Genomic DNA, 27,230 nt, shown 5'->3' with positions numbered 1-27,230 from the left:
CTCCTTAATTAACTTTGTTAACCAAGTGGTATACGGATAGCATAAATAAAATAAATACCTCTGGTTAAATTGATCTGATTAAAAAAAACCACTTTATATGTTTTCATAGTATCGCAGAGGATGTGCTTTGTGACTTAAACCCAGTTATCTGTAGTTGCCCAGTAAGCAGGATCTGCCTAGTAAGTAATCTATACCAGTTCAGCACTGGAGTAAAAAGGAGCAAGAAAATACTGCCTCTAGGCAGGTGCAGAGTGCCACGTTTTCCCTACTGAGTTTCATCCGAGTCCTGGCAGCAAACGACTGCAATAGGATTAACATCTTCCCCCCTCCCACCGCCTGACATGCTGAAATCCAACAGGTGCAACTTCCCCCATTACTACCAGAGGCCAAACCTTCACCTGTTGAATTTCTGTCCCTTTTGAAAGAGACCTGTGGCGGAGAAGCGGGGGAGGAAGGGCCATAATATAGGATGGAAAAACAAACCCCATTTGTTTCTCCCAGGCAAGCTGGAGCCCCGGCACCTCTTTAAAAAGGGATTAATAACCGCCTAATAGCGGTGCAGGGCGCCAAGGGCAGGCGCAGCTGAAGCTGGCCTGCTCGGCTGCTCTGGAAGCCGCCGCAGCCACACCCGGAGCCTGGCCAGGCAAGGCAGGCAGGCAGGCAGGCGACGGAGGAAGTCTCGTGTGCCCCCGTTGCTATGGAACGCAGGTCAATAAAGCGTGTTTGGATTGTGGAGCGAAGCGCAAGGTCTGTTTGCTTAGTGGTTAGAGGTGCAAAAGTCGGCATTGTCCCACTGGCAGCGGGGCTCGCGGGGGGAGGGCGAGGCTCCTAGGAGGCTCCGCAGCCGGAGCTCGAGGGCGCCCCGGCCGCGGCCACCCGCGCTTCCGCCCCGCAGCCGGAGAGCAAGCGCCGGCGCAAGAGCTTCTGGAAGACCGCAGCCAGCGCGCTCTGGAGCCCGGAGGAAGCAGGCCGCGAAGAGCGCAAAATCGGCCCAGGGCGCGAAAAGGCTTCTGGGAGATAACTTGACCTGGAATTTTCCTGTTTAATTTCATACCAATCCGCAGCAGCGTTGCTTGCTGAGCACCTTCTTGTTATGGTTATTATCAGTGTTTCCCCCCCCCCCCCCAAAAAAATGTTTGGGGGTACTCTCATTTTGACTCAAGAAAATCACCGTTTTAAAGTTCAAATCCGGAAAAATAAATACAGTAAGTAGACAAAAGTACAAAGATTCACAAAAAGCACTGGTTATTGTTATTCTTAAGAGCGAAAGTGAAGCACCCCTTCAGGGTTTCCAAGGTGGGGGAGAGCTCACACCAAGGCCCTTTAGCTCCCCAGATGCCTCCAGCCTTTCAGGATGAGGGCCTAAGAATCTCAGAACTATAGAGTTGGAAGGGACCCTGAGGTTCATCAGTAATATGATTTAAGGCAAACGGGGTTACGAAGCAAAGCTCCAACCCGAGGTACACAACAAGATCTGCCGGACTCCTTTGGACTTCCTTCTTAAGTAAACACGCATAGGATTGGTCTGGTAACGATCGATCGAAAGCAAGCGGTTTCATTAAAGCTCCAGGTGCGGCATGATCTAAGCCTGTTTGCTCAGAAATATATGCCCCGTTGTGAGTCCCATGGGCCTTACTCCAGAGTAAGGACAGGTGCATAGGATTATGGCTTTGTCGTCCTGTTTAGGCATTTTGAACATGTGGGACTTCAGTTTTGAACCGGCAGCCATTAGGGTGGCTACTTAAGCATGGCCAGAAAAGGAGGCGATGCATCATAAAAAGATGCCTATTTGCATATAATTTGCACATGCTAATTTGTAGAGGGAGATACAAATTCAGGAATAAGGACTAAAATGTAAGTAGACATGAACAGGTGCTAACTCCAAGGCTTCTGATGTCCAGTTTTATGGATTTTTATATTTTAACTGGACATGGACAGGAAAGCCCTTCAAACGAGAGGACTGTCCTCTGCAAAGGAGGACACATGGCCAGCCTAATAGTCATCCATTGAGAGCCATACGAGAAGGGCGGATTGTGCATCTGTCCAGAAGTTGCATATTGCACAAGGAATGTGCAGGTGTTGTGATGGATCAGAGCTTTGTGCAAGCTCCCTTTTGAGTTGTTGCTAGGGTTCATATGATACTTCTCCAAACCCTCTAGATAGTGTCACTTTAGTGCTATTTTGAGTACTAATAGATTTGGGGTATACGTATGTGCTTTCTCTGTTTCCAAGATCCCTGTTTCCATTCCTGGCCTTTTTGTGTCACCTGGGAACCAATGTGCTTTATTGTCCACTGTTTCATAGTTATAACCCCAGAGCTGTACACATTCATTCCAAACTAGGCAAATGGGGATGTAGTTTCTCCTACAAGAGGAGTAGGAGGAAATGCCTCACTCCTGAACTTTCATGGAATCGCCAACTTTTATTTTTTACCCAGTCCTTGCTCTTGTATCTTTTGCAGCGGCTGATCTGTAGACATTAGATGAAAATATTTGTCTCCGTGCTGCAAAATTATCCAGCTGCTGATTTATTTTTTTAAATGTATATACTGGTTTTTATCAGTACATGTTTTAATAACCAGTATTTTAACAAAACAATCAGCATGTAGGCAATATGCCAGCAGATTGAAATCCGTCTCCCACCAGCCCATTTCATCTCCATCCATCAATAAATACCCTTTCACCCTCCGACTTAACCCATTTCCATGGCTCTCCACATGCCAGGATACATAATTATATTTTTAATTTATTTAAAGGTGTTTTAAAGCAGCTTACATAATTAAATGTCTCTAAGCAGTATAAAAAAACTCAATATAAAGAAATAAAGGAGCAGTATCAAAAAAGGAGACACAATCAGTGAAACAGCATACAGTGGTACCTCGAGTTACATATGCTTCAGGTTACATACGCTTCAGGTTACAGACTCCACTAACCCAGAAATAGTACCTCGGGTTAAGAACTTTGCTTCAGGATGAGAACAGAAATTGTGCTCCGCCGGTGCAGCAGCAGCAGCAGGAGGCCCCATTAGCTGAAGTGGTGCTTCAGGTTAAGAACAGTTTCAGGTTAAGAACAGACCTCCGGAACGAATTAAGTACTTAACCCGAGGTACCACTGTAATAATGGAAAAGAAACCAAATTATAGATGAGCGAGAGTTTCTGGCTGACATGAAAAGAACAGCCTGATGTGCAAATATTAGCAAATATATTTGTCTTGAAGCTGTGAAAAGCTCAGTCTCCTGGCTTCTGCGCAGTAAATTGCTGTTAAAGGCACAGCAGGCCTGGTTCTTTTCTGGTCATTTAGTTCTTCCTGTAGAACACCCAGAAACCCAAATACAAAGTCTTGCAAACAGAACCAAAGAAGTGGAAGGAGCAGCTCCCGAGAAAACAAGTGGGTGGTTTTTCCTGTTCAAAGACAACATGCGGGACTGATAACATTCCTTTGTGAATGCCAACAGTCCTCACATTGTAGATGTTCGGTGTAAGAGACAGGTGACAACAACAGTGTTTATATGAAAATACGCAAGGATGGTGTGGAGAAAGCAGAGAAAAGTTTTTCTTCCTCTTTCATAACGCTACGACTCATGGATGTCCAACGAAGCTGAATGATTCAGGACGAAAGAAAGTACTTTTTCATGCAGTTCACAGTTAAACTATGGAACTCCCTGCCACAGGAGGCAGTGCTGTCCACCAACTTAGATGGCTTTAAAAGAGGATTAGACTAATTCACAGAGAGGGCTGTTGATGACTGTTAGCCATGATGGCCATGCTCTACATTTGGAGGCAGCAATGGTTCTGAATACCAGTTGCTGGAAACTGCAGAAAGGGAGAGCGCTCTCGTGCATGAATCCTGCTTGCTGGTTTCCCGTCTGGTTGGCCACTGTGAGAACAGGATGCTGGACTAGATGGGCCACGGGCCTCATCCATTATGTTCTTAATGTAAGAATAATAATGCCATGCATTTTATTTACTTTTGAAATATTGTATCACTTTATCTAATAAAGATCTCCAAGAAGTTAACATAGGGAATAATAAAAGTACAAACAATAACATTCAATGGAATTCCAAAGAACTAAGTAAAAACAGAACAAAATTATATACACAGATAAACCTGAGCAGTGTACAAAGCAAAAAATCAAAATTACGAACCACAGTGCAGAAAAGCTTGGCTAACCATATATTTTTAATGAGCCAGTTACAAGGTACTAACAGCTAAATTCTGTATGTTTCTACTCAGGAGTAAGGTCTGTTGAGTTCAGTGGGGCATATTCTCAGGTAAGTGGGTATACAAAATCTTGGGCCGGGGTATTGTTTAGGGGTTTTTTCTGTTGCTGTTTTTTGTTTTTTGTTTTTTGTTTTTTGTTTTGGTATGTTATGTGGAAATTGGTTTGGTTGTGTACTTTATAACGTTTATTGTTTATGAGTACTTTGGTAGTGTTTGTAGCTGTGTAATTTTTTAAATATGTTATAAGCCGCCTTCAGCATGGTTTTAACTTTAAAAAGGTGTCATGCAAATAAAATGATTAATTGATTGATTATACATTTGCATCCTCATTATGTGGATTCATTGAAAAAGCTGATAGAACTCTTTATGAAATGCACTCCTTATGAGCTGAAAACGTTCCTAAGTAACACATTAGCACTTTGACAGCAACAAATGCATAGAGCACTGGTGTTCACACTTCCAAAGGCACACAGTTCTTGCGGAGACCCTGCCTCTGTGTGTGTCCAGAAGAAGGCCTCACCTCCCTGCCCTTTAATCTTGCTCTGGATGGTTATCCATTACAGATAATTCCTAATCCTATCTGCAATGGAAGTGACCCATCCATTCAATTCTTCTTAATTAACAGAAGTGACTTCCCCTTCTTCAGAAGTGCCCTTCTTCCTCCAGCTGGCCATTTACAATCTATTGACCCCTAGTACTGGAAACAATTAGTGTCACAGCATATATATATCATCGGACACAATTAGCACACTCTCGGAGCTCCTTTACCCCAATGCAAAAAAGCAGGCTCAACAACAAGCAAGCACCCAATCACTTAACAGTCCTGGCTGCAAGAGGGCAGGAGGAAGCAACATCGAAGGGGGGAAAGGTCAGGCAATCGGAGCGGGAACACACGGCAGCAGCAAACATGCTTAGCATACAAAACCCAAGGGCCTCGTTCCCTGGGAGCATCCTAGGCTCCTTTGTCATCCTCCAGGTGCTCTTTGATGTCAGAGGCCATTGTGAGCTCTTCTGGTCCTTGCCTTTGGGCTGGGCCTTCTTCCTTTTCCTTTGCCTCTCCTGACTTCAAAGGGGAAGCACTGGTCCAGGCTTCTCTGGACATTTGGTTTTGTTTGAAGGCTGGAATTTGGGAAAGAATGGGCTCAGGGTAGCTTTGCTTTAAAAAGCAGCGCTCCACTCTGCTTCCTGTTCCCTTGGAAGGGGGCTCAGATGCTCTCTCACACAAATATTGGACACTCCCCTGCCACCCTCCTCCATCCATATTGTGGGTTTTCGGCCTATAAAACACCGGTTCCTCTCCCATCTGCTGGGCTATGCTTATTGCACAGTCCAAGACATGGTCCAAAATTGTGCTTATTGCATGGTCCAATACATGGGTGTCAGGCTGAGGTTGGGTTGACCCAACATCATACTTGCTTGCTGACAATGATGATGAGAAGGGCCGCAGCCAATTTGCCTTGCATGCAGAAGGTTGCAAGCTACAGTTCCCAGTATCTCTAGGAAAGGCTGGGACAAACCACTTCCGGCAACCCTGGGGAGCTGCTTCTAGTCAGACCATGCTGAGCAAGATGAGCCAGTGGTCTGACTCAGTATAAGGCAGGTTTCCTAATTTCCAATTTGAAATTAACTCCTCTTTCCACAATAGTGCTGGGAGCTGCTGTAACACTGGAAGATATGAGTTATGGGGAGGGATCATAGTGCAGTGCCAGAGTGCATGCTTTGAATACAGAAGGTTTTTCGGATCTCCAAATCAGAATTGGGAATGTTTCTGTCTGAAATCCTGGAGAGCCACTGCCAGGCATTGTAGACAATACTGATACAGAGGGGTCAGGATCTTTTTGGCCTGGTGGGCCAGATCTTTACTCCCCCCCCCCAGGCCTACTTTGACATGCGGAGGAACCATCTGTCTGTCCATTATCTGATGTCCTAATTATGTCAGGTGGCTAACAAGTAGGTTGTTGTGCCTACCTGTCAAAGTTGGGCCACGGGGGAGATAGTGAACAATCAAGGTTGGACTTCTGGCTGGGATCAACTGCACAAGAGCTGCACTTCTACCTGCCCCACCTCTGAAGTCCCATATGTTATCAGGTGAGGCCAGGTTATTGCGGTTTGCAGGAAATGACCAAATGGGAACCACAGAGCCATTAAAATGGGCTTTGAAGCAGCTGAAATAAGTGGGGAACCAGAGATAGTGAAGGGAAAGCTGAGGAGTTCTGACTGGCTAAATGATTCAGCAAGTGATTTCAATTGTTTTTATATTTGGTGTTAGCCGCTCTGAGCCCGGTCTTGGCTGGGGAGGGCGGGGTATAAATAAATTTATTATTATTATAGTGGAACAAGGTAACTAGAATCATCCCCCCCCCCCCCGGTCTGGAGTTTTTTATTCTCTTGCATATACTCTTCATAGCAAAATCCAACATTAATTGGAGCAGGGTGGTGTTCCTCATTTCCTGTGCTTAGCATGAGTCGTGTGGTGGTGTGTTTTTTTGCGGAGACAGGTGGTGGCATTCACTCTTCAGCTAGTTTGATTCGATCTAGTTTTGAACAATGAGCTCCTCTCCCGGGGGCCATACAATTGCAGTGCTTTTGGGTTGCATTGATTGGATCTCCAAAAATCACTTCCTGTGCAGTGCATATGACTTGTGATATTGGTCACACTGAGGTGATCCATTTAACTCCTCCAGCTACATTTCCAGCAGGAGTCCTGCAGCCTTTTTTACAACAAAGGGAACCAAACTGAAGCCATTTCAAAATTGCATAGCCAATATTGGGCTGGAGTGTAGCTGAGGTTCATAAGCTGGAAGCCAGCCTGCCCAACATGCAACTCAGCTTGCGCTGGAGACTGATGTGTCTGCAGGGGAACGAACATAGAGGAACCTCCAAGTTTCCTAGGTGGTCCTTTAACCTGGGCTGACCTTCCCTCAGGGGCTAGGCTGATATTTTGAGGCCGTGCTTTTTTAAAAATAAAAGAGAAAAGGTCCCAGTACTCACCATGAAGTTGTTACAGTAAGTGCCACACTTTAAACATTTGAAAAAGAAAAGTGTTAGTACTGCGTACCCTTGACATCTAAACCACAGAGCCTAGGGCTTGCCAATCCAGTGGCGTAGCGTGTGTTGTCAGCACCCGGGGCAAGGCAAGTAATTTGCGCCCTCTAACCCGTGGATTTTAGCACTCGAGTGTCTTCCACTAGATTAGCGCGCCCCCCCAGATGTTGCTCCCGGTGCGGCCGGCCCCCCCTGCACCCCCACGCTATGACACTGTGCCAGTCAGAAGGTTAGCGGTTCGAATCCCCGCGACGGGGTGAGCTCCCGTTGCTCGGTCCCTGCTCCTGCCAACCTAGCACTTCGAAAGTACATCAAGGTGCAAGTAGATAAATAGGTACCACTCTGACGGGAAGGTAAACGGCATTTCCGTGCACTGCTCTGGTTTTGCCAGAAGCGGCTTAGTCATGCTGGCCACATGACTCAGAAAAACTGTCTGTGGACAAACGTTGGCTCCCTCAGCCAGTAAAGCGAGTTGAGTGCCACAACCCCAGAGTCGTCCACGACTGAACATTAACAGTCAGGGGTCCCTTTACCTTTACCCTTGATTCCCCTCCAGAAAAAAGCACTGCTTTGAGGGTTGCTGACTTCATTTCCTTCTTCATCCTTATCTTGGGAAAGGAGACATCTTGATGTGTTTCTCTGGTTCCTTGTATCACCAACTTACTCAGATAGAACTAGGATCTTTCTTATCAAGTATGTGCTTCCTTTAATAAACTTAGCTTTCTTATTTTCTAAACTCAGAGTCTCAGTGTTATGATATCCAGGGTAAAGTGTGCTCCTCTAACAATGATTCAGCTAAGCTTCCGAGTTGTGTGTTAACTCCAAACAGCAGCTCACACATACACACCCACCCAAACCCCATATTCCAAAGCATGGAGGTATACAGCATAAGACTTATTTTATTAGGATCAGGTGACAGTCATAGCATAGTGAGCTTGCAAAGCATGCTAAGCTTTGGTTAAAGTCTTGGGCTGACATTCCTGATCAACCATGATGCTCACTGGGTGACCTTGTGCCAGGCACATAACCACCTCCCACCAACCGTCTACCACGGATAATGGCTCCTGCTGCAAAACAAATACTGGAGCCCTGTGTCCTTGCATTGCTGCATCATGGTGTGAAGTTGGCCCTGCCTCAGAGGTACAGTATTTTGCTGTGGGAAAGCCAGTTCTCCAAGAAAGTGTTCCTTTCAATGTATGGACAGCTATGAGGATGATGAACATGGCAACTGTAGTCTTGTTGCTTGAATCAGGGCAGTGGCTTGTAAGAGTACATCTACTTGAAGGGAGGCACCCCGACTTGCTGTTTCCTGCATGGGGAGGGAACATAGGAAGCCAGGGCATTAGTTCATCCAGCTCAGTACTGGCTAGTCTGACAGACAGGGGCTGCCCAGCATTTGAGACATTCCCAGCCATACTTGGAGATACCAGGAGTTGAGCCAGATACCTTCTGCATGCAAGGCTGATGCCCCACCCATGAGTTTCACTGTGTTCTGCCACGTAGCAGATCTATGTTTGAGCAAATGCCTGTGTCTGACACTTGCAAAGGGAAGATGGAGGTTTTTGTGTGCCAGTACTACTGTTTTGTTAAAGCTATGGTTTTCCCAGTTGTGATGTATGGAAGTGAGAGCTGGACCATAAAGAACGCTGATCACCGAAGAATTGATGCTTTTCAATTATGGTGCTGGAGGAGACTCGTGAGAGGAGACTCTTGAGAGTCCCATGGACTGCAAGAAGATCAAACCTATCCATTCTTAAGGAAATCAGTCCTGAGTGCTCACTGGAAGGACAGATCGTGAAGCTGAGGCTCCAATACTTTGGCCACCTCATGAGAAGAGAAGACTCCCTGGAAAAGACCCTGATGTTGGGAAAGACGGAGGGCACAAGGAGAAGGGGACGACAGAGGACGAGATGGTTGGATAGTGTTCTTGAAGCTACAAACATGAATTTGACCAAACTGCGGGAGGCAGTGGAAGACAGGAGTGCCTGGCGTGCTCTGGTCCATGGGGTCACGAAGAGTCGGACACGACTAAACGACTAAACAACAACAACAGCTGCTGGTTTTGCTTCTGAAGAAGAGTTGCAACCTGCTGAATGGTGGAAAAGGCTGCCAGATCATTTCAACTCCCACCCGTGAATCTATTTGTGAATAAAATGCTGGACACAAACCTGCACAAATTGGTGGTGCCTGCTTCCCAATTGTTGCCGTGTTTGTTCAAAAGCAAGTCCCATTGATTGCAATATTTACTCTGAAGTAATTACACTTTGAATTGTAATTTGAAGCTTAGAACTAGCGCCGTCTAGTGTCATGAAAGTGTGAAATGCCAGGAACTGACGATGAGTGGAACACTGATCTCTGCCACTGATTTACTCTACAAAATTTAGCAAAATATTTATGTTCTTTGTCTCAGTGTACCTGAAAAGCTGCAACACTTTGTTATTACAGTACCAGCATTACTATTTGTTGATCATTCACATGGCACTCTTAAACCCTAAAATACTTTATCATCTCCACTCTTTATTATTCCTACATCAGCCCTGCAAGATGAGTAATTGATTTCCCTTCCCCATTTTAAAGACAGAAAATGAAGAGCGATTTTTATATATAAAGCAGGATCTGAAGAAACCCTCAGCCAGCCCTGAAATGTACAGTGTCAGCTTTCCATTAACCTCTGAGTTCTTAAGAGGGTGGTTACTGAAAACTCTCACAAGACCTAATCTAAATGTTTGGGCTTTTTTTAAAAAAAAAAAAGTCAATGGAAACTCTCCAGTTTACTTACCTTGAAATTGGACATTGCTCCTTAACTCTCCTAAAGACTCTCATTGATTACATAGGGCTTTGTAGCTTGGAATGACGCATTAGAAAATACCAGGACACACATATTGTTAGAGCAATTTTATTTCTTTCTTCTGGTGTGCAAACCTAACTAAACATGGACTCAGACTTTTTTTAATGGATTCAGCAGAATTCTCATTATCGGAAATGTATTTCCAGAAGTGAAAATACTTGTGGCTATGGAGGAGGGCAAGGAACTAGGGTCTTTTCCATAGGTTGTTCCAATAGTGTCATAGTAAATAATATGCTTGCAAAAAATGCTTCTAGGCTACTTCCCAAAATAGTTACAATACTTCTCCATCAGCTAGGAAGCTGGAATTTGGCACATATAATTCTGTTATATAGAAAAGCAGTCTGAAAATGGGGCATTTATCTGAATCCCTCTATCAAAATCGGAGACATGTCTTAATTTCTAGTGTTCTGGACTTTACAGGCACACTTTTCAGAGTGGCATGTGATGTGTCCTCAGTAGCCGCATGCATTGTTTAAAAATAATAACAGCTGCTGACCCTTCATTGGAAGAGCCATCCATCTTTGCAGGTATTGATAGGCATTCTGTTTTTCTCTCAGGGGAAACAAGGACAAAGTGTCACCTCTATTATGTGGGGACCCAAGTTTACTCAAGTTCTGTCTTGCCTTTCAGGGGGAATCGAAAGACGAGCCAACCATCAATAGTTCTGGGGTTAACATGGGTGCAAGCATTTGCCTAAAAGGTTGGCGGACCATCAGTCTGCCTCAAATGGATTCCTTCAGTAGTTTTTAAAAATTATAATTCAGGGGGAACTTCCTTGGGACTGACTCACAAAACACACTGCAGGAGAGGGCCATGTGCAGATACCATCTCATCAGGAGACCTGCGGCCTATGCTGTAGGAATGAGGCCTTTAATGTGGTGGCACCGACTCTCTGGAACTCCCTCCTGACCATATCAGACAGGCATCATCTCTATCTTTTCAAAGTCTATTGAAGACTTTCTTTTTGCAACAAGCCTTTTAAGAGGAGGCTTTGTTTGTTTGTTTTAAACCGCTGCTTGTATCTGCATTAGAATTCAAAGCATTTCTATATATGTTTTTCTTGTTGATGGTTTTCTTTTTAAATTGCTCTGTGATTTTTTTTAAAAAATGGGAAGTGGCTTCATAAATGAAAATAAGCAGATAAGTAGTAGGAGCAGCTGGGTTACTCAGAGCAGCCTGCCCGTGTCACTTCAGAATGCCATCATGCCTGTCGTGTGCAGAAGGCACACATAAATCAGAGATTTCTACACGTGAAAACACACACATACATCCGACTTTCCATCTTCCATCTAGGCAAAGAAGCAGCATGATCACAGCTAACACATTCTAGCTAAGCAAAAGCACCTTGAGGAGGTGGCAAACCACACCTGTGAGGGATGTGGCCTGGTTAGGGTGCTTGACCTTGGGACAGCTCCAGGGATCAGATAGGTAGACCCACATTTGACTCCCAGCCCTGAGGATCCCCTGCCCTAGTGCAAGCTGGCTTATGGGAGTCTTCAAAGGATGTTACCGCCATGACATCTTTAGGGAGCGGGTGGCACTGTGGTCTAAACCACTGAGCCTTTTGGGCTTGCTGATCGGAAGGTTGGTGGTTCGAATCTGCACAATGGGGTGAACTTCTGTTGCCCTGTCCCAGCTCCTGCCAACCTAGCAGTTTGAAAGCACACCAGTGACAGTAGATAAATAGTTACCACTGTGGCAGGAAGGTAAACACTATTTCTGTGTGCTCTGGCCACATGGCCTGGAAAACTGTGTGTGGACAAATGCCGGCCCCCTTGGCCTGAAGCGAAATGAGCGCTGCATCCTATAGTCACCTTTGACTGGACTTAACCAGGGGTCCTTTACTTTTACCTTTACCTTGGTGAACACTGACATGACCCAACCAGCAATGACCTCCTCATGTTCTTAAGCAAGTCTCGGATCACTTAATTATGCCTGAACTCTTGCTTTGTACTTGACACATCAGTGATATTCCAGGATGCGGGTGGGGACACAAAGAAGACGAGGCAAAAGGGATGTCAACTGACAGTAAAATAGTGTTTGAATTCCATAACCCTTGTTTTCATGAGAGGTTGTTGGCAAGGGCAAGTGAGGATTCAAATTCTGGCTGCGGTGTGAAAAGGTCACTAGATGGCAGTGTTGGCTCTTACTTGGGAGCCGGACCAGAAAACTCCTTCCAGGTGAGTGGGGAAATTGATGCTTCTTGTTTTCCTGCCACCTCCCTTGCCTGTGAATTCCGAAGTTTCCGGAACTCACAGCCTGCAGGCCTCAGCCCAAGTACTAGTTTAGGTGGGTGGGGTGCAGCAACAAACATGTTTGAGACATAATCCCAGTACGTTTCGGAGCACAATTCAAAGTGTTGGTGTTGACCTTCAAAGCCCTAAACGGCCTCGGCCCAGTATACCTGAAGGAGTGTCTCCATCCCCATCATTCAGCCCGGACACTGAAGTCCAGCGCTGAGGGCCTTCTGGCGGTTCCCTCACTGTGAGAAGCAAAGCTACAGAGAACCAGGCAGAGGGCCTTCTCAGTAGTGGCACCCGTCCTGTGGAACACCCTCCCACCAGATGTCAAAGAGATAAACAACTACCTGACATTTAGAAGACATCTGAAGGCAGCCCTGTTCAAGGAAGTTTTTAATGTGTGACATTTTAATGTATTTTTAATGTTTGTTGGAAGCTGCCCAGAGTGGCTGGGGAGACCCAGCCAGATGGGCGGGGTACAAATAATAAATTATTATTATTATTATTATTATTATTATTATTATTATTATTAGGCACTTGCACAGCTAAACAGGATCAATGGAAAGATCAAGTTGTCTGTTTGGAACATATGAATGGGTGGCCAACATGAACACAGCTTTCATGAGTAGATGTTGGTAGCAGACATGAAACGTGGTTTTGACAACATTTCATACCTGGCATGCTGTTTTGGTCACTTCTCCCATGGATCCGTTGGACCTGGGAGACCAGGGTTCGAAATCCCCACTCAGCCATGAAGCTCACTGGATGAGCTTGGGCCAGTTACCATCTCTTGGCCTAATCTACCTGACAGGGTTGTTGTGCGGATGACATGAGAAGAGCCATGTACCCCACCTTTTGCTCCTTAGAAGAAAAGGTGGTATATAAATGTAAGAAACACAAACCTGTCACCTTTCCATGCATCTATGAAAAGGAAGACCGATCAGGAACATATCAGCCAGCTATGCTGACATTCTGAGGAATGGGTGAATTCTATTCAGGGCTTGGGATTTGATTGCTGTTGTTGTCTGGCAGCAATGAACATACTTGCATGTCTGTACTGATCCTGACAGTGGCATAACCAAACATTCAGATTTTGAGGTGCATTTTCCCATTTCCACTGTATTTTTTTCCAATATTAACCCAATTCCAACGCCAGAAAATGGAAATAAACTATCCAAGATATTAATAATCTGTAAAGTCTTCAGCTGCAAGTTATATACTTTTCCCCAGCGAACTGTCAGATTTAATTTTGCTCCTGAGGAGTTCTGAGCATGGAGGTATTGCAATCTGTGAATTTCTGTGAATGGTCGTTTGTCATGAATGCTTTAGCTGAGATTCCTGCATTGCAGGGGGTTGGGCTAGGTGGCCCTTAGGTTCCCTTCTAACTCCACAATTCCATGATTCTGTGATTCTATGATTCAATCTATTGCTTACCAGCTTCAATTCCTCTTCTGAAACTTGACAATGTGACATGAAAATTAGTATTAGTATTATTAGTATTAGTATTAGTATTAGTATTAGTATTAGTAGGGACCTTCTGCATGCAAGACAGGTGCTCTCCCACTGCATCATCATCATCATCATCATCATCATCATCATCATCATTATTATTTAATAATTATTAATAATTATTATTGTCTTCCCCTGTCAACAAATAGGGGCTGAAGTTTGGAGGCATCAGCTAGGAAACCTGCACCATTCCTCTTGCATTACTAAGTCCATAAGACCAAATTAAATAAGAAGATAGTTAGGCTTGCAGTGCAATCCTCTGTTAGTTTTCAAGGAAATAAGACTGGCTGTGTTCAGTAGAGCTTATTCTCCTGTGAGGCTGCAACTTCAGGCACACTTATCTAAGAGAAAGCCCTACGGAATTCACTGTGGCTTACTTTTGGGTAGACGAGTATACAGTGGTACCTTGGGTTAAGAACTTAATTCGTTCTGGAGGTCTGTTCTTAACCTGAGGTACCACTTTAGCTAATGGGGCCTCCCGCTGCCACCTCACCATCAGAGCACGATTTCTGTTCTCATCCTGAAGCAAAGTTCTTAACTCGAGGTACTATTTCTGGGTTAGTGGAGTCTGTAACCTGAAGCGTCTGTAACCTGCGGTACCACTGTATAGGATTGCACTGTTTGCGTGTTTAGGATTGCAGCAGCCTTATCTACTTTATGGACTATAATGGCAGGAAGGAGGTGGGATCCCCGAAAATGCACAACCTGGGTTGCTGCTTCTTTATGGCAAGAAGGGCGATTTGTCACCAGTTTTGGTCAGCACTGCAAAAACCACATCCCATAATGAACCCTCTTTGTGTTGAGAACAAGGATTCCCGTGGGACTAACACCTAAGTGTTGGCCAGATAAGAGAAGAATGTGGAAGGATTACCCAATCATTCCATACTTTACAACTGCTCCTGCATTCCTGATAAACAAAAGAAAAAGAAACTAAAAAGTTTCCCAATCCTCTTTAAAAAGAAATACCCTGGGAATGTGTGGTTGTACATTTTAAACTCATTAAATCAGAGCACCTCCAGAACTCCAAAAATAAATGGGCTTTGCTTCTGCTGCCCTGATGCTAAATCAATTTACTTGTAGAAAAGGACAATATATATGTAAATTTAAAATAACAAAATGAGCATCTATAACCACGTGAAAGTGTTGGGATGTAACTCAACTTGTATAAAGGCTGATGGGGTTTTGCATAGCAGAGAGAGAAGGGAACCTCCAAACTTCCTAGACCATCTTTCTGACCTAACCTGTGCTGACCTTTCTTCAGAAGTGAGACTGATACTAGTACCTCATTTCCTGCTCTTAATCATCCTACCTCAAGTGAGGAGACATCTTCTTTCTATCTCTACCCCCACCCACCACAGAGATAAAAGAGCAAGCATGGTTCTTTGCATCTTCAGCTTAATTAGCTAGAAGCTCTTTTCTATCCGTCATGTGTTTCCTATAATAAACTTAGCTTTCTTATTTTCATACTCAAAGATTGCTTTCAGGGTTAAAGGATGCTCCAAACAAGGATTCATAACTAAGCTATTGTTGCATATGAAAGAATGGATGCTGTAGATATGAGCATATTCCCTGGTGGGTCATGGCATGGCCAGAGCGCCCTAGATGCTGATGCCAGGCCTGTTTGTACAGTGGTACCTCGGGTTAAGTACTTAATTCGTTCCGGAGGTCCGTTCTTAATCTGAAACTGTTCTTAACCTGAAGCACCACTTTAGCTAATGGGGCCTCCTGCTGCTGCCGCGCCGCTGGAGCACAATTTCTGTTCTCATCCTGAAGCAAAGTTCTTAACCCGAGGTAATATTTCTGGGTTAGCGGAGTCTGTAACCTGAAGTGTCTGTAACCCGAGGTACCACTGTAGTTGCCTCCACCCTCCACCATCTTATGCTTTCTGGATTTCAGTGCTATGATTGATCTGTAGCTACACCACTGCCCAGTCACCCAGCCCTTGATAAAGGCCACTTCACAACCATGTAACAAGGAAACTCTTTCTGATGTGTTTCTCACCTGGTTGGATCAAAGATCTCTCTGAATTTTTCACTCTCTGAGTCAGTTCTCTGCGCACAAAACAGGACCTTGTCCTAGGATCAATCCCTTGCATCACCAGCTAGTGCCAAGCCAATCCCTTGTCTGAAACCCTGGAGAGTTGCTGTCACTCATTGTAAGGCAGTATTGAGCTGGACGGAGAAATGATCTGATATCGCACAAGGCACATTGCTATGTAACCTGTTTTCAAGAGTCTCAGCTGTCCATTCTGGGAATGTATACAAACTGCCTTCTTATCAGTAGAAATTGCTCTGCACAAGTTTCACATGAAAGGAAGTAAAAGCCAGGCTTGGATCTGAGTTGGCTTTCACTTTATACATTTGGGGAATAAACTGGAATGAAAAACCTGCGGTATAATCTTATACCTTATATCTTATACTCAAACGTTTACCCCTGGGACCTTAGGAGGGCTTACCCCTGAACAGATATGTATGGAGTCTTCTTGAGTTCAAAGATCAGTGTAGCCCCATGCCTGTCTACTAAGAAGAAAGTCACACTGCCTTCAATGGGACTTAGTCCTAGGTAAGTGAGTAAAAGGATTGCAGCCTTAAGTATATGTTAATCCTCCCATTATTGTAATTAAATGAGGCAAGAAAAAATGCTTTAACTTTGGCTGAACTATGCTCCAAGTGTCTTGTCCTGTATAAATTCACATCTTGAAAACAAACCCAAAATTCTGATCTCTAATTTTCTAATAAAATGAGACATCCAACCTACCTTATCCTCTGTAACCTATCTGACTGTGGCCATAATCTCTGCTATTAGAAGACAGTCATGAGCTAGATACATGCATACATGCCCTGTTTGTGGACTTCCCTGAGGTTTCTATTAGCTGCTGTGGAACACAGGGTTTGGGACAAGATAGACCTATGTGTGCTTTTATGGCTAAAAAGCACACTGACTTTGGACTGAGCCCCATTGCAGGCTGGGACCTCCTTTCCTTAGTAAATATGCATATGTTTGGAAACCTTTTAGCACTACTCAGAAGTGTCTCCTATTGTACTGAGTGGAGCTTACTCCCAGGTTAGAGGGCATGGGATTGTAGCCTGAACATACTCGCAGGAAAGTAAACCCAATGAGATTTCCTTTCAGGTAGGCATGTTTAGGATCCAGTATTGTTTATGGCATCAGATTTTACTGCTGAATGAGGAAGGAAGTGTGGGATGTGAAACACAAGAGCAGTCAAGTACAACATTCCTAGAGTGAACATGTTTACACATGGGGAGGGATGTTTGTCCAGCCAGCAGGTAAACTTCCTGTTTCCTTCTGGGCTGTAACAGACTTCCTCTGCATGTGACTAGAAGTGGGCGTGGCCTCACCTGTGCAGGTAACGACAAAAGCACAGGGCAGGGCAGCCATATCTCTCTTTTTTTTACTACATGCATCGAAGAAGCAACATTTGCTTAGCCAAAGATGCCCTCTTGGGTTCCAGCCAAGAGAGGACAGAGGGACAGTCTCCTTATGAGACTATGAATTTCCAGGTGTATGTTACTTTTCTAAGCTAAGTCTGCCTTCTGGGATCCGATTGTGAACAGAATGTGAGTAAACTCTTTTTATACTTTTATAGAAGACTGTGTCTTATCTTTTATGAGGGAATAAGGGGAAAATACCAGAACAGTTATTACAGAGGCTTTAGCGAGCCTGAGCAAACGCATCCGCTGCAAGTTTAAAAAGGGGAATGTTACTCTGCTAAATTGTGAACTTGTTTACTCAAGTTGGAAAGGCTATAATCAAGCAATATATCCTCTCCTGTATCCCTGAACATCCCCACAGGAAGGGCCTCAACTAAGCATTCATGCATCTGTGTTGCATGCAGAAGATTGCAGGTTCAGTCCCTGGGCATCTCCAAGAAAGGCTTGCTTGAATAATATAGATGGGCCAATATTCTAAATCAATTGAAAGCACCTTTCTATGTACAGACACTGTTAACGCCGCAATCCCGTAACAGTTATTGCAGGCTGCAGGACTGAAAAAAATCTCTCGCTGTGTGTACTCCCCATTCACTACATTTCCAACCATCTTTCCTCCAGTGAGCCCCACACTCCAGTCACCAAACATGTTTCGTGTCTTTCTTGTTTACCAGGGAATGATATTCCCAAGTCCATTCTAATGCAAGGAGTCTAAAGGATGCCCTTATACTTAAAGGTAAAGGTACCCCTGCCCGTACGGGCCAGTCTTGCCAGACTCTAGGGTTGTGCGCTCATCTCACTCTATAGGCTGAGAGCCAGCGCTGTCCGCAGACACTTCCGGGTCACGTGACAAGCTGCATCTGGCGAGCCAGCGCAGCACACGGAATGCCATTTACCTTCCTGCTGGTAAGCGGTCCCTATTTATCTACTTGCACCCGGGGTGCTTTCGAACTGCTAGGTTGGCAGGCGCTGGGACCGAACGACGGGAGCGGGGATTCAAACCGCCGACCATGCGATCGGCAAGTCCTGGGCGCTGAGGTTTTACCCACAGCACCACCCGTGTCCCTGCCCTTATACTTACACTTACATAATTTCCTCCCAATGTCTGAATATTTATTAATATAGAATAATCACTTAAATATCCAATTTTCAAAAACATTTTAAACAAGCACGTTTAAAAAAAAGGCTTCTTAATTGAGATTGCTTTTTAAAAAAATTAAAAGAAACAAGACACTAAAGACTTGAAGGGGAAAATACTCATGTTTTCCTCCCTCCCCTCTTTCCTTAGGTCATGGGGCAGGGAACCTTTGACTCCAGATCCCAAGAGCTCTGGCCAGTATGACCAAATGGTCAGGGATTTTGGGAGTTGTAGCAACACCTGGAGGGTCCCCCAGTCCCCACACCTGAGAGTTCCCTTCTTTTTGTGCCTGCCCCCGCCAAGGGATGCTGCAGTCTACAGCAGGTCCCCTGGAGATGTTGTGGACTACAACTCCCATCATCCCTTTGGTGGGAATGTTGGTGATACCGGCTAGTGCTGATGGGAGTTGCAGTCCACATCTAGAGGGCATCAAATTGACTTAGGGCTCACAGTCCAGAACATCTCAAAGGCATCAGGGTGGCTAGAGTTGATGGGAGTTGTAGTCCACAGCGACACCTTGAGGGCACCAGGTTGTCCCTTCGGACGAGATAGGACCAGAGACCTCTGAGGGCTTATCTTGTGGGGCGGCGGTGACAGACGTCCAAGACAGGTTGCCAGATCTGCTTTCCCGCAAGTTCCGGAGCCTGGGCTTCCTTCACCGTGCGTCCTGCTGCCGCCTGGGCGAGGCGTCGGGGCTGGAGGGGAGCAGTTCCACCGGGAGCAGGCTGGGCGCCGAGCGCTCCTCTTCGCCCTGCTCTTTCCCGGCCAGTTCCCCCGACGACACGGCGCAGTCTTGCTCAGGCTCCTGGCTGCTCCCTCCTCCGCCGGCGCCTCGCTTCTTGTCCTCCTCCTTCTTCCACTTCATCCGCCGGTTCTGGAACCAGATCTTGATGTGCCTCTCGGTCAAGTTCAGCAGGACGGCCAGCTCCACCCGGCGAGGCCGCGAGATGTACTTGTTGAAGAGGAACTCCTTCTCCAGCTCCAGCAGCTGCGCCCGCGTGTAGGCGGTCCTCGTGCGCTTATTCTCCTCCTGCTCCACCACGAAAGAGCCCCCTAGGAAGAGGAACAGATCAATGAGAATCGACCCAGAGGGAGGCACCGCAAGGAGGGCGTTGTCGTGGATGGCTCGTGAGGACTAGAACCTTGAGGAGGCGACGACCTGATTCTAACTTTTCTTCTAAGCCAGGGTTTCCCAAACTTGGGACTCCAACTGGGACTAAAACTCCCATCATCCCTAGCTAGCTGGACCAGTGGTCAGGGATGGTGGGAATTATAGTCCTAAAACAACTGGAGACCCAAGTTTGGGAAACACTTTTACCAAGCACAGAACAGAGTTAAAAAGGTGATAGATCGAAATTCCTGTGGTCCTCTATCTTCGGGAAGGCGCTTTCCTTTGTTTTATAAATCCAAAGAAACCAAAATCAGCTGTTGCCAGGATAACAAGGAAATGTCTAGCAACCTGATCTGTGTTGATTTGGTTGAGATTCCTGCACCGCACGGGGTCAGACGACCCTTGGGAATTCTGTGTGTAATTGAGGTAACCATTTGGATCATAATACATCTCACGTAACAGCCATCGTGACCCTAAACAAAATTTCAGCAGAAACAAGTCTTAGAGCAGTCCTAGACTCGGCCATACAGAGTTGTCAGCAGGTGAAAAACGCTTCATGTGGTTATTTGTCTGCCTTTTAACCCATCATCCTGATGGGAGTCGTAGTCCCAAAACAGCTGGAGACAAAAGTTTGAGAAACCCTGCTCTAAATAAAACCTATCGTTAAAACTTCAGTCTAGATGCATGAAATAAACAAGGAAGCGTGAAATAAATCTAATGAAGAGAAGGCTCCTTTTCTCATACGCACCTGCCCACACATTGATGCGGATGCTCTTCTGAAACTGCCTTCTTTACTGGGAACCAGAGGTCGTCCTTGATCCAGACCCCCAAGCTATGGACCTGCCTTTCCCTTAAATAAGAGTTTTGCTGACAGGTAAGACCTTGATTCCACCGCCAACATCACCCAGCCTTTAAGAGGAATGGTTTTTCGCGCATGCTGTACTTCGGTCGTTTTAAAGCGTTTTGTTGCGGATTTTAATTCTGTAACAATATTCTAACCTGTCTGGGTCGTCATGCTTTGCTGTGGCATGTTACCTAAAATGATCGAATAAATAAACCGATAGAAAAGCCATTTAAAATATCGTTTGTTTCGTTTTCTGTTTCAGTAAAACCGTAGATAGGGTTCTCTCTCTGTATGTTTTATGTTAAAGCACTCCTTCGGTCCTTAAAATTCGCCTCCGCCAAGCACAAACGTGACCGACAGCGTTTGAAGCACGCCGAACCGAAACTGAATAAAACCAGGAAGGAGCCAGCAAGAATTCTGAATTTGGAAGACCAGAAAGGGATTAGCAACTTGAACTATACCGGAAAGAAATGGGAATATAATGGTTGGTCTTTGGGGAAGGGCCGTAGCTAAGGCGTAAGGTCCGACGTTCAGTTCCTAGTATCTGCATACTAAGAACTGACTTAGTTGGTCTTTAAGGTGCTACTGGAAGGAATTTGTTTTGTTTTGACTATGGCAGACCAACACGGCTACCTATCTGTAACTAGTATCTGCATGTTAGGGCTGAGAGAGAGACTCCTGTCCGGAACCCTGGAGCGTCGCTGCCAGTCAGTGTGGACAGTACAAATGCTATTAAATTACCATACACGAAAATTTTGTCATATGCAACAGTATATACACACACACACACACACACACACACAAAATCAATCATTAATGAATTCGCCCCCTCTCTCTCCAGCCTTTGAGTAGCAAAACTTATTATTCTTCGAAAAAGCTGGAAGTTATTAAAGTGAAAAAATTAAATTCTCGCAATATTCTAATACTCTCCACTGCAGAGACGATCCTATGACTTCTTAACGATGTAAACCCTTCAGTGACTCATAAAGTTGTCCTTTTTGCTTTGGGTTCCAAAAAGATCAGAAAGAAGACTGCAGAAAATATAGCAGTGAACTGTAAGGGAGACGCAGAGATCTAAATAGAGATAATTATTTGTGGCACGACTCTCCTTTTGCTTGTAGTTATTTTTGATTCAGATTTGTCATGGCCAATGGCTGGTACAATAAGGTTCTTTGGATTGGATTGGAATATTCTAATGCAACTTTGTCATGTCAAGCCATATTACGCATAAAGATTCACCTGTCATTTATATACACTCTGAAGAGACGGAATTAAGTTTCTTCTTCGCATCATAATGTTTCATTTCCAGTCAGAAGGCATGCAATTGGATACCGCTGTGAAATCCAAGCTAAATTAGAAGCCCGTCTCCCAAAAGAACCAAAACGTTTTGCACAAGGGCCCACAACAATGGATACACCGTACATTCAAAGCACATTTAAATCACACACACAAAACCCCCTTCGAACTATAGTTTGCTAAGGGCGCTGATAACTGTAGCTACGTGAGGGGTGAACTACAATTCCCAGGACTCTTTGTGGAAAGGAAATGTCAGCAGCTGGTCCATTAGGGCAAGTGGAGCATCACCCCATCAACCCCAACCCAGCCCCCACCTGTCTGCCTTCTTACCTGCAATCAGTCTTTGGAGAGGTTTGGGTGGCACTACCTGTCCGCTTCCTTTTTCTTAGTCTCAGTATCCCTCTTGTAAAACTCAACCGGAATTAAAACGGGGATAAACCTAGAAAGTGTTGCCTCTGCCTGTCACCGGCTTGGGCTCTGCCTACAGTTTGGGCTGGCTGCTTCTGCCCACAGCACAATACAACCCATCAGCTACACCAAGATTCAGGTTGGCTGAATCGTCTCTCACACGCTTAGAGCAAATTGGAGATGGGGTCGTTTGCGAGCAAAGAAAGCCCAGGAGTTGAAAAATACCTGATGGGGCTGCAAAAAATTGAATTAAGTACTCAAGGGCTGTAATACTGATGTCTGGGATAATCCCCACTGAACAGTGTAGTAGGCGTTACTCCTGGTGAAATGCGCATAGGATTGCGCACTGAGACGCAAACTTGGAACGGTCCATTTTTAAAACTAAGAGTTAAGCAGCCCGCGCATTTGCGTCCTTCCGTGCTTACTACTAAAGAGTAACTTTCAATATACTGTACTTGAAAATTTGTCTCGTGTGGGCGGGTGGGTGCTAAACTTTTCTGAAGGTCAACTCTTCGCCTCCTTTTTAAAATTACAGCCGAAAATCGTCACAGTAAATAAAACCAAATCAATACCAAAGTCGTGAACAGATCGGTTCCCTAAGATGTGTTTTTGTCTTGTTAAGAAATTCGTGGGGCGCCCGTGAGATGTAGGTGAGGACCTTCAAGAATTAGCTGTTCTCATTACCCAGAATATCGAATGCAATATTTCCCTACTTGACAGACGTCTGGAGTAATTTTTGCTGCAGCTAGATTTCTAGGTCCTTTCAAGATTTGGGGAGCGGGTTCTTCCTAAGGAAGGTATTTCCAGTTTCTAATGCAACCCACACTGAAATCACCAACCGTCAATTTATTCAGCCATCCAGTTAATTAATTATATTTATCAAACCTCTCAGAGGAGGACAAGTTTTCCAGATAACTATACAATAAATCCAATATAAATACCGAACAGCAAAAACCATAAGCGAAAACAAACGGATTCTGATTTTGACATTTCAACTCTAATAGCTAGTAAATACTATTTTTACTGCTACGTTTAGAAAATCTGGAGTATTATGCCCCCCCCGCCCCCAAGTTCCTATCAATGAAATTCGTGGGACATAAAAAGGTAAGCTTGTCTTCCTTGAAATCAATGAAGTTTAAGAATGCCCAGTTTTTCATTGTTTGTCATAGGATAATTCCACACACATTCCCTTTGCCATCTTTCAGGCATATTGGAAAATTACTTGGCAACACAGGGAAAAAACCTATGAATAACCCGCAATTTCCTCTCCCATATCAACTAATAATATTAGCAGAGCTTTTACGTTACCTAAACAAATCAATAAACTTTAAGCCACTTCCCAACATTGGAGCTGGATGAGGATTACAGCCTAAGTAACATTGATTTCGTCCTTATTCTAACGGATTAATTGATCCCAGCATTTCTCTAGTTCTTTAGCTTCACAGTTCGGGTGTGCAGTTTATTAATTTTAAGATATTAATTGTTTATATAGCCGTGGAAATAGAACATCATCTCAAAACTTGTTTGTTTGGATTTCTTTTTCTTGACGGGGATGGAGAGTGGCATTCATGGGATTCTACTATCATTAAACTGGATTTCTTGCATATAAATCGGTTGCCAACCTAATCCACTTTACCCTGGCAAAAAGTCTCATCGATCTTATGGTGTTGGTAGTTTGCAAGAAACGTTTTGATCTCCCTACTCTCGGATTTTTTAAACAGCTGAACAGTGCGCCGAGGTACACGCTCGCAAACCAAATTGGATTTGATTGACTGTTGATCTATTGAATCTTGATATATAATAAACACAATCTTTTTAACTTTTAAAATAATTTAACACGAATCAATTGGCTTAGGATAGGGCCCCACCATTCTAAGATTTTGTGCACATACCTACTTGGGATTAAGCCCCCACTTCACCTAAGTCTCCTAATGTTATACGTATTGTGGGAATCGCTTTCAACAGAGGCTGTTCAGCCAAAGTTGTGCACTTATAAAGCTGCACTCCAACAGGAGCGTTAAAGAGCATGCCCGACACCGAACTTGCTGGGATTTACTTCCGAGTAAACATGTAAAGGAGCTCCGTATAAGAGCCACCAGGATCGGGCTGCGCGGCTCAACAGGGAAATTAAGCCCATGCGTAAGGCTGCACAATATTACGCTTACGTGGGGGTAAGATCCATTTAATAGGCATTTATTTCCTGCTTAACTTTCGTAGAAACCGACTTCTCATCTCCTCCCACAATGCACGAGATTTCTAAAGTGCTTCAGTTCGGCCAGATCCTGCCCTAGGACGGTGCTTCTGGTAACATTAGGCTTCTAAATTTGGCCTCCGAGACAATAGGTAGGAATATTCCGCTTACCTTCTAAGATCCGCAAGAACCGAAGGCGGACTCGGATGTTGTTTCTGGAGAAAACAAGCTTACCATGCAATCGTAAACCTGGCTACTCAGAAGTAAGCTCCATAGAACTCAAGATCACAGGGCTCTTTCCTATGATATCAAATTCTGTTAAAACCAGTGGTGTTTTGTTTTTTGTTTTTTTTTAATCCAAATTAAGTATATTAGCATCCTATTTGCTTATCTGTAGTTGAATTGTTGTAAGGTCCAAGAACAGATAAAACAACATGGCAAAGCTATCCCTCCCCGCCCAAGATCGATTGGACTTTCTGCCAGAGTAGGGTGTCCAGGATTGGACTGATAGCCAATCTAATTTGCAAGAAATCCAGTTTGACTTGATCTTGAAAGAGCGGGCAAGCATGTATGAGCTTGTTCACATCCTCTCAGGGCAACCCCATACCCAATGTGGAACCGAAGTGAGGAGGACGGTAATTCCCTTCTACGTGTAATGGAAACTGATATCCTGTTTGAAAGGTCCTTCCACTCATCAGACGTGAAAACTCGTATATTATTTTAATATGCAGTTTGGCCCCTTTCTTTAGGCAAGCGTCACAGCCTTCAGGCAAGCGTCAATTCATCCAAAAGTCTATCAGTTTAAATGGAACGTCGATACTAACTTTTGCTGATCCAACTGCCCATAATGATACAAAATGCAAAAGTACCTTATTTTGTTGGAAAATACTTAAATTCTCCCTCTTAGCTTTGAATCGACTTAAATCAAGCTCCAAATATCCCTGAAAGCTGAAAACAGAATTTCAAAAAGACTCAGGTTTTTGTGAGCTTTTTCATTTCAGCTCCAATTGGGGCCGCTAATCCTGCAATTCAATGCACATTTCTTCCGAAGTAAGTCCCACTGTGTTCAGTGGGGACTTGATGCGAAGTAAATGTGTTTAAGATTGCCGCATAATAATAATAATAATAATAATAAATTTTATTTATATCCCGCCCTCCCCAGCCGGAGCCGGGCTCAGGGCGGCTAACAACAATCAACAATCAAACAATCAAATATTCACACATTCTAAAAATATTACATTATAAAAATCAATTAAAATCAAATTAATGGCAACTAAATAATGCAGTTGACATCAGGAGGATCCATCAGCAGCAAATCTTTTAGGCGTTTCTTATGGGGAACCCTTCTTTGCTCCTGGTTTACTATCGTTCAAACATATCGAGCGTTAATTCCGAGGCTGATAGTCTAACTACCTTGGCATGCTACTCGGCCAACCTGTTTCAGTTTGCACCAGAAAATGCTCCATACCTCTGGCTTTTCCTTCCATTGCTTTAGTTCAGGGTTTCCCAAACTTGGTTGTCCAGCTGTTTTTGGACTGCAACTCCCATCATCCCTAGCTAGCAGGGCCAGTGGTCAGGGATGATGGGAATTGTAATCCAAAACAGCTGGAGACACAAGTTTGGGATACCCTGCTTTAGTTGATGAATGAATTGCATCATTCAAGTTGCTTTGGATGGGAACTGTGCATCTCCATGGGTTCCCCTACATATCATGCATGAGCAAAGCTGGAAGCAGGTCCTTGGTCTGAAATGTTCCAAAACCACAGAAGATAGCAATGCGCTTGAGCACAACTTCTTAGCTTTGCGTGTAGTCTTTTAACAGTTATATTCCTCACATAGACACACACACACACAAAGCTGCCACTTTGAACAGATAAAGGTAAAACTTTTCATGCTGTGGAGATAAATGCTGGAAAAGCTGCAGCTGATTAATCACGTCTTCCACCCACCCTCGGATACTTCTTCCTTAGCCCCCAGTTCCCTTCTGTCAATCACTATGTCTCCCCCACTTTGATGCCTTTTGGGAGTGCTCAACATGTGGTTGTTGAAAGCTTTATCTTATGACTTATTGACATGTTTGTTACCTTTCTTGTATATGCACATCAGCTCAAGAAATCACAGAATCATGGAGTTGGGATATCAGGGGTCATCTAGTTCAGCCTTTACCAGCCTAGTGGACTGCAGATGTCTTGGATTACAACTCCCAGCAGTTTCTGATATTCTCCAAGCACGTCATACATCTAAAGCTCATTCAAAGCGCATAGCTCCCCTACCCAAAAAATAATAATCCTGGGAACTCAAGTTTATGCCTCTCACAGCTATAATTCCCAGCACCCTTAAACCAGGATTCTTTAGGAGTTGTCTAGTCGAACTCCCAGCTCAATGCAGGACCTGCAATTCAGAATTGACACCTGAGTTGCCATCACAACATATGCAATATACTAGGGCTTTTAAAAGAAAATCACACCCCAATGCTAAATCCACTAATCTCTGGTACTTTTAGATTTATGAACAGTTTAGTCCTTTGATTTTAAATATTTTAGGTAGAAATCAGTCCCACTATTTTCTTGAAGATGTTTTCAGTTAAGCAAGGATCAGGCTCATGGTCCAGAAAAAGAAAAAGAAAGCAAACCAAGATGGGGTTATAATTTTAGGAACTTTGGTACGATTGTTTGAAAGCACCTGCACAGTCCTGCAGGCAAGAAGCACAGGATCTTCAAAGGATATTGTTAAACACTAAATTATACTATATGTAAATAAGTGAGTGACTAAACAATCTGAAATGAATCTGTTATGCCATTCACTTATTTACCTATAATATTTACTCTCTTTATTTGCAGTCAACATATCATTATATAATATTTATTAGGAAGCATGAAATAAATTTCAGTCAATGGATAGAATGTTTGCCTCAGTTAACCATTCAGTTC

The 27,230-nt window shown here is 44.2% G+C and overlaps 1 protein-coding gene and 1 long non-coding RNA gene across 2 annotated transcripts in view; both read right to left on the bottom strand.

Moving 5' to 3' along the window:
• Positions 1-27,230, bottom strand: part of LOC309341374 — a 376,013-nt gene that overhangs the window by 111,403 nt on the left and 237,380 nt on the right. The gene's annotated exons all lie outside the window — the stretch shown is intronic.
• The window catches only part of PDX1 (pancreatic and duodenal homeobox 1), a 16,515-nt gene continuing 7,669 nt past the window's right edge, over positions 18,385-27,230 (bottom strand). The window contains exon 2 of the mRNA XM_081860745.1: positions 18,385-19,503. Coding sequence (XP_081716871.1) covers positions 19,106-19,503 — 398 coding nt within the window. The 3' untranslated portion in view covers positions 18,385-19,105. The remainder of the gene's footprint in view (positions 19,504-27,230) is intronic.

The sequence above is a fragment of the Podarcis erhardii genome (assembly GCF_964252035.2).
Source record: "Podarcis erhardii genome assembly, chromosome: 4".
NCBI lineage: Eukaryota > Metazoa > Chordata > Lepidosauria > Squamata > Lacertidae > Podarcis > Podarcis erhardii.
Note: the sequence above shows the minus strand (reverse complement) of the source record. Positions and strands in the feature narration are given on the sequence as shown.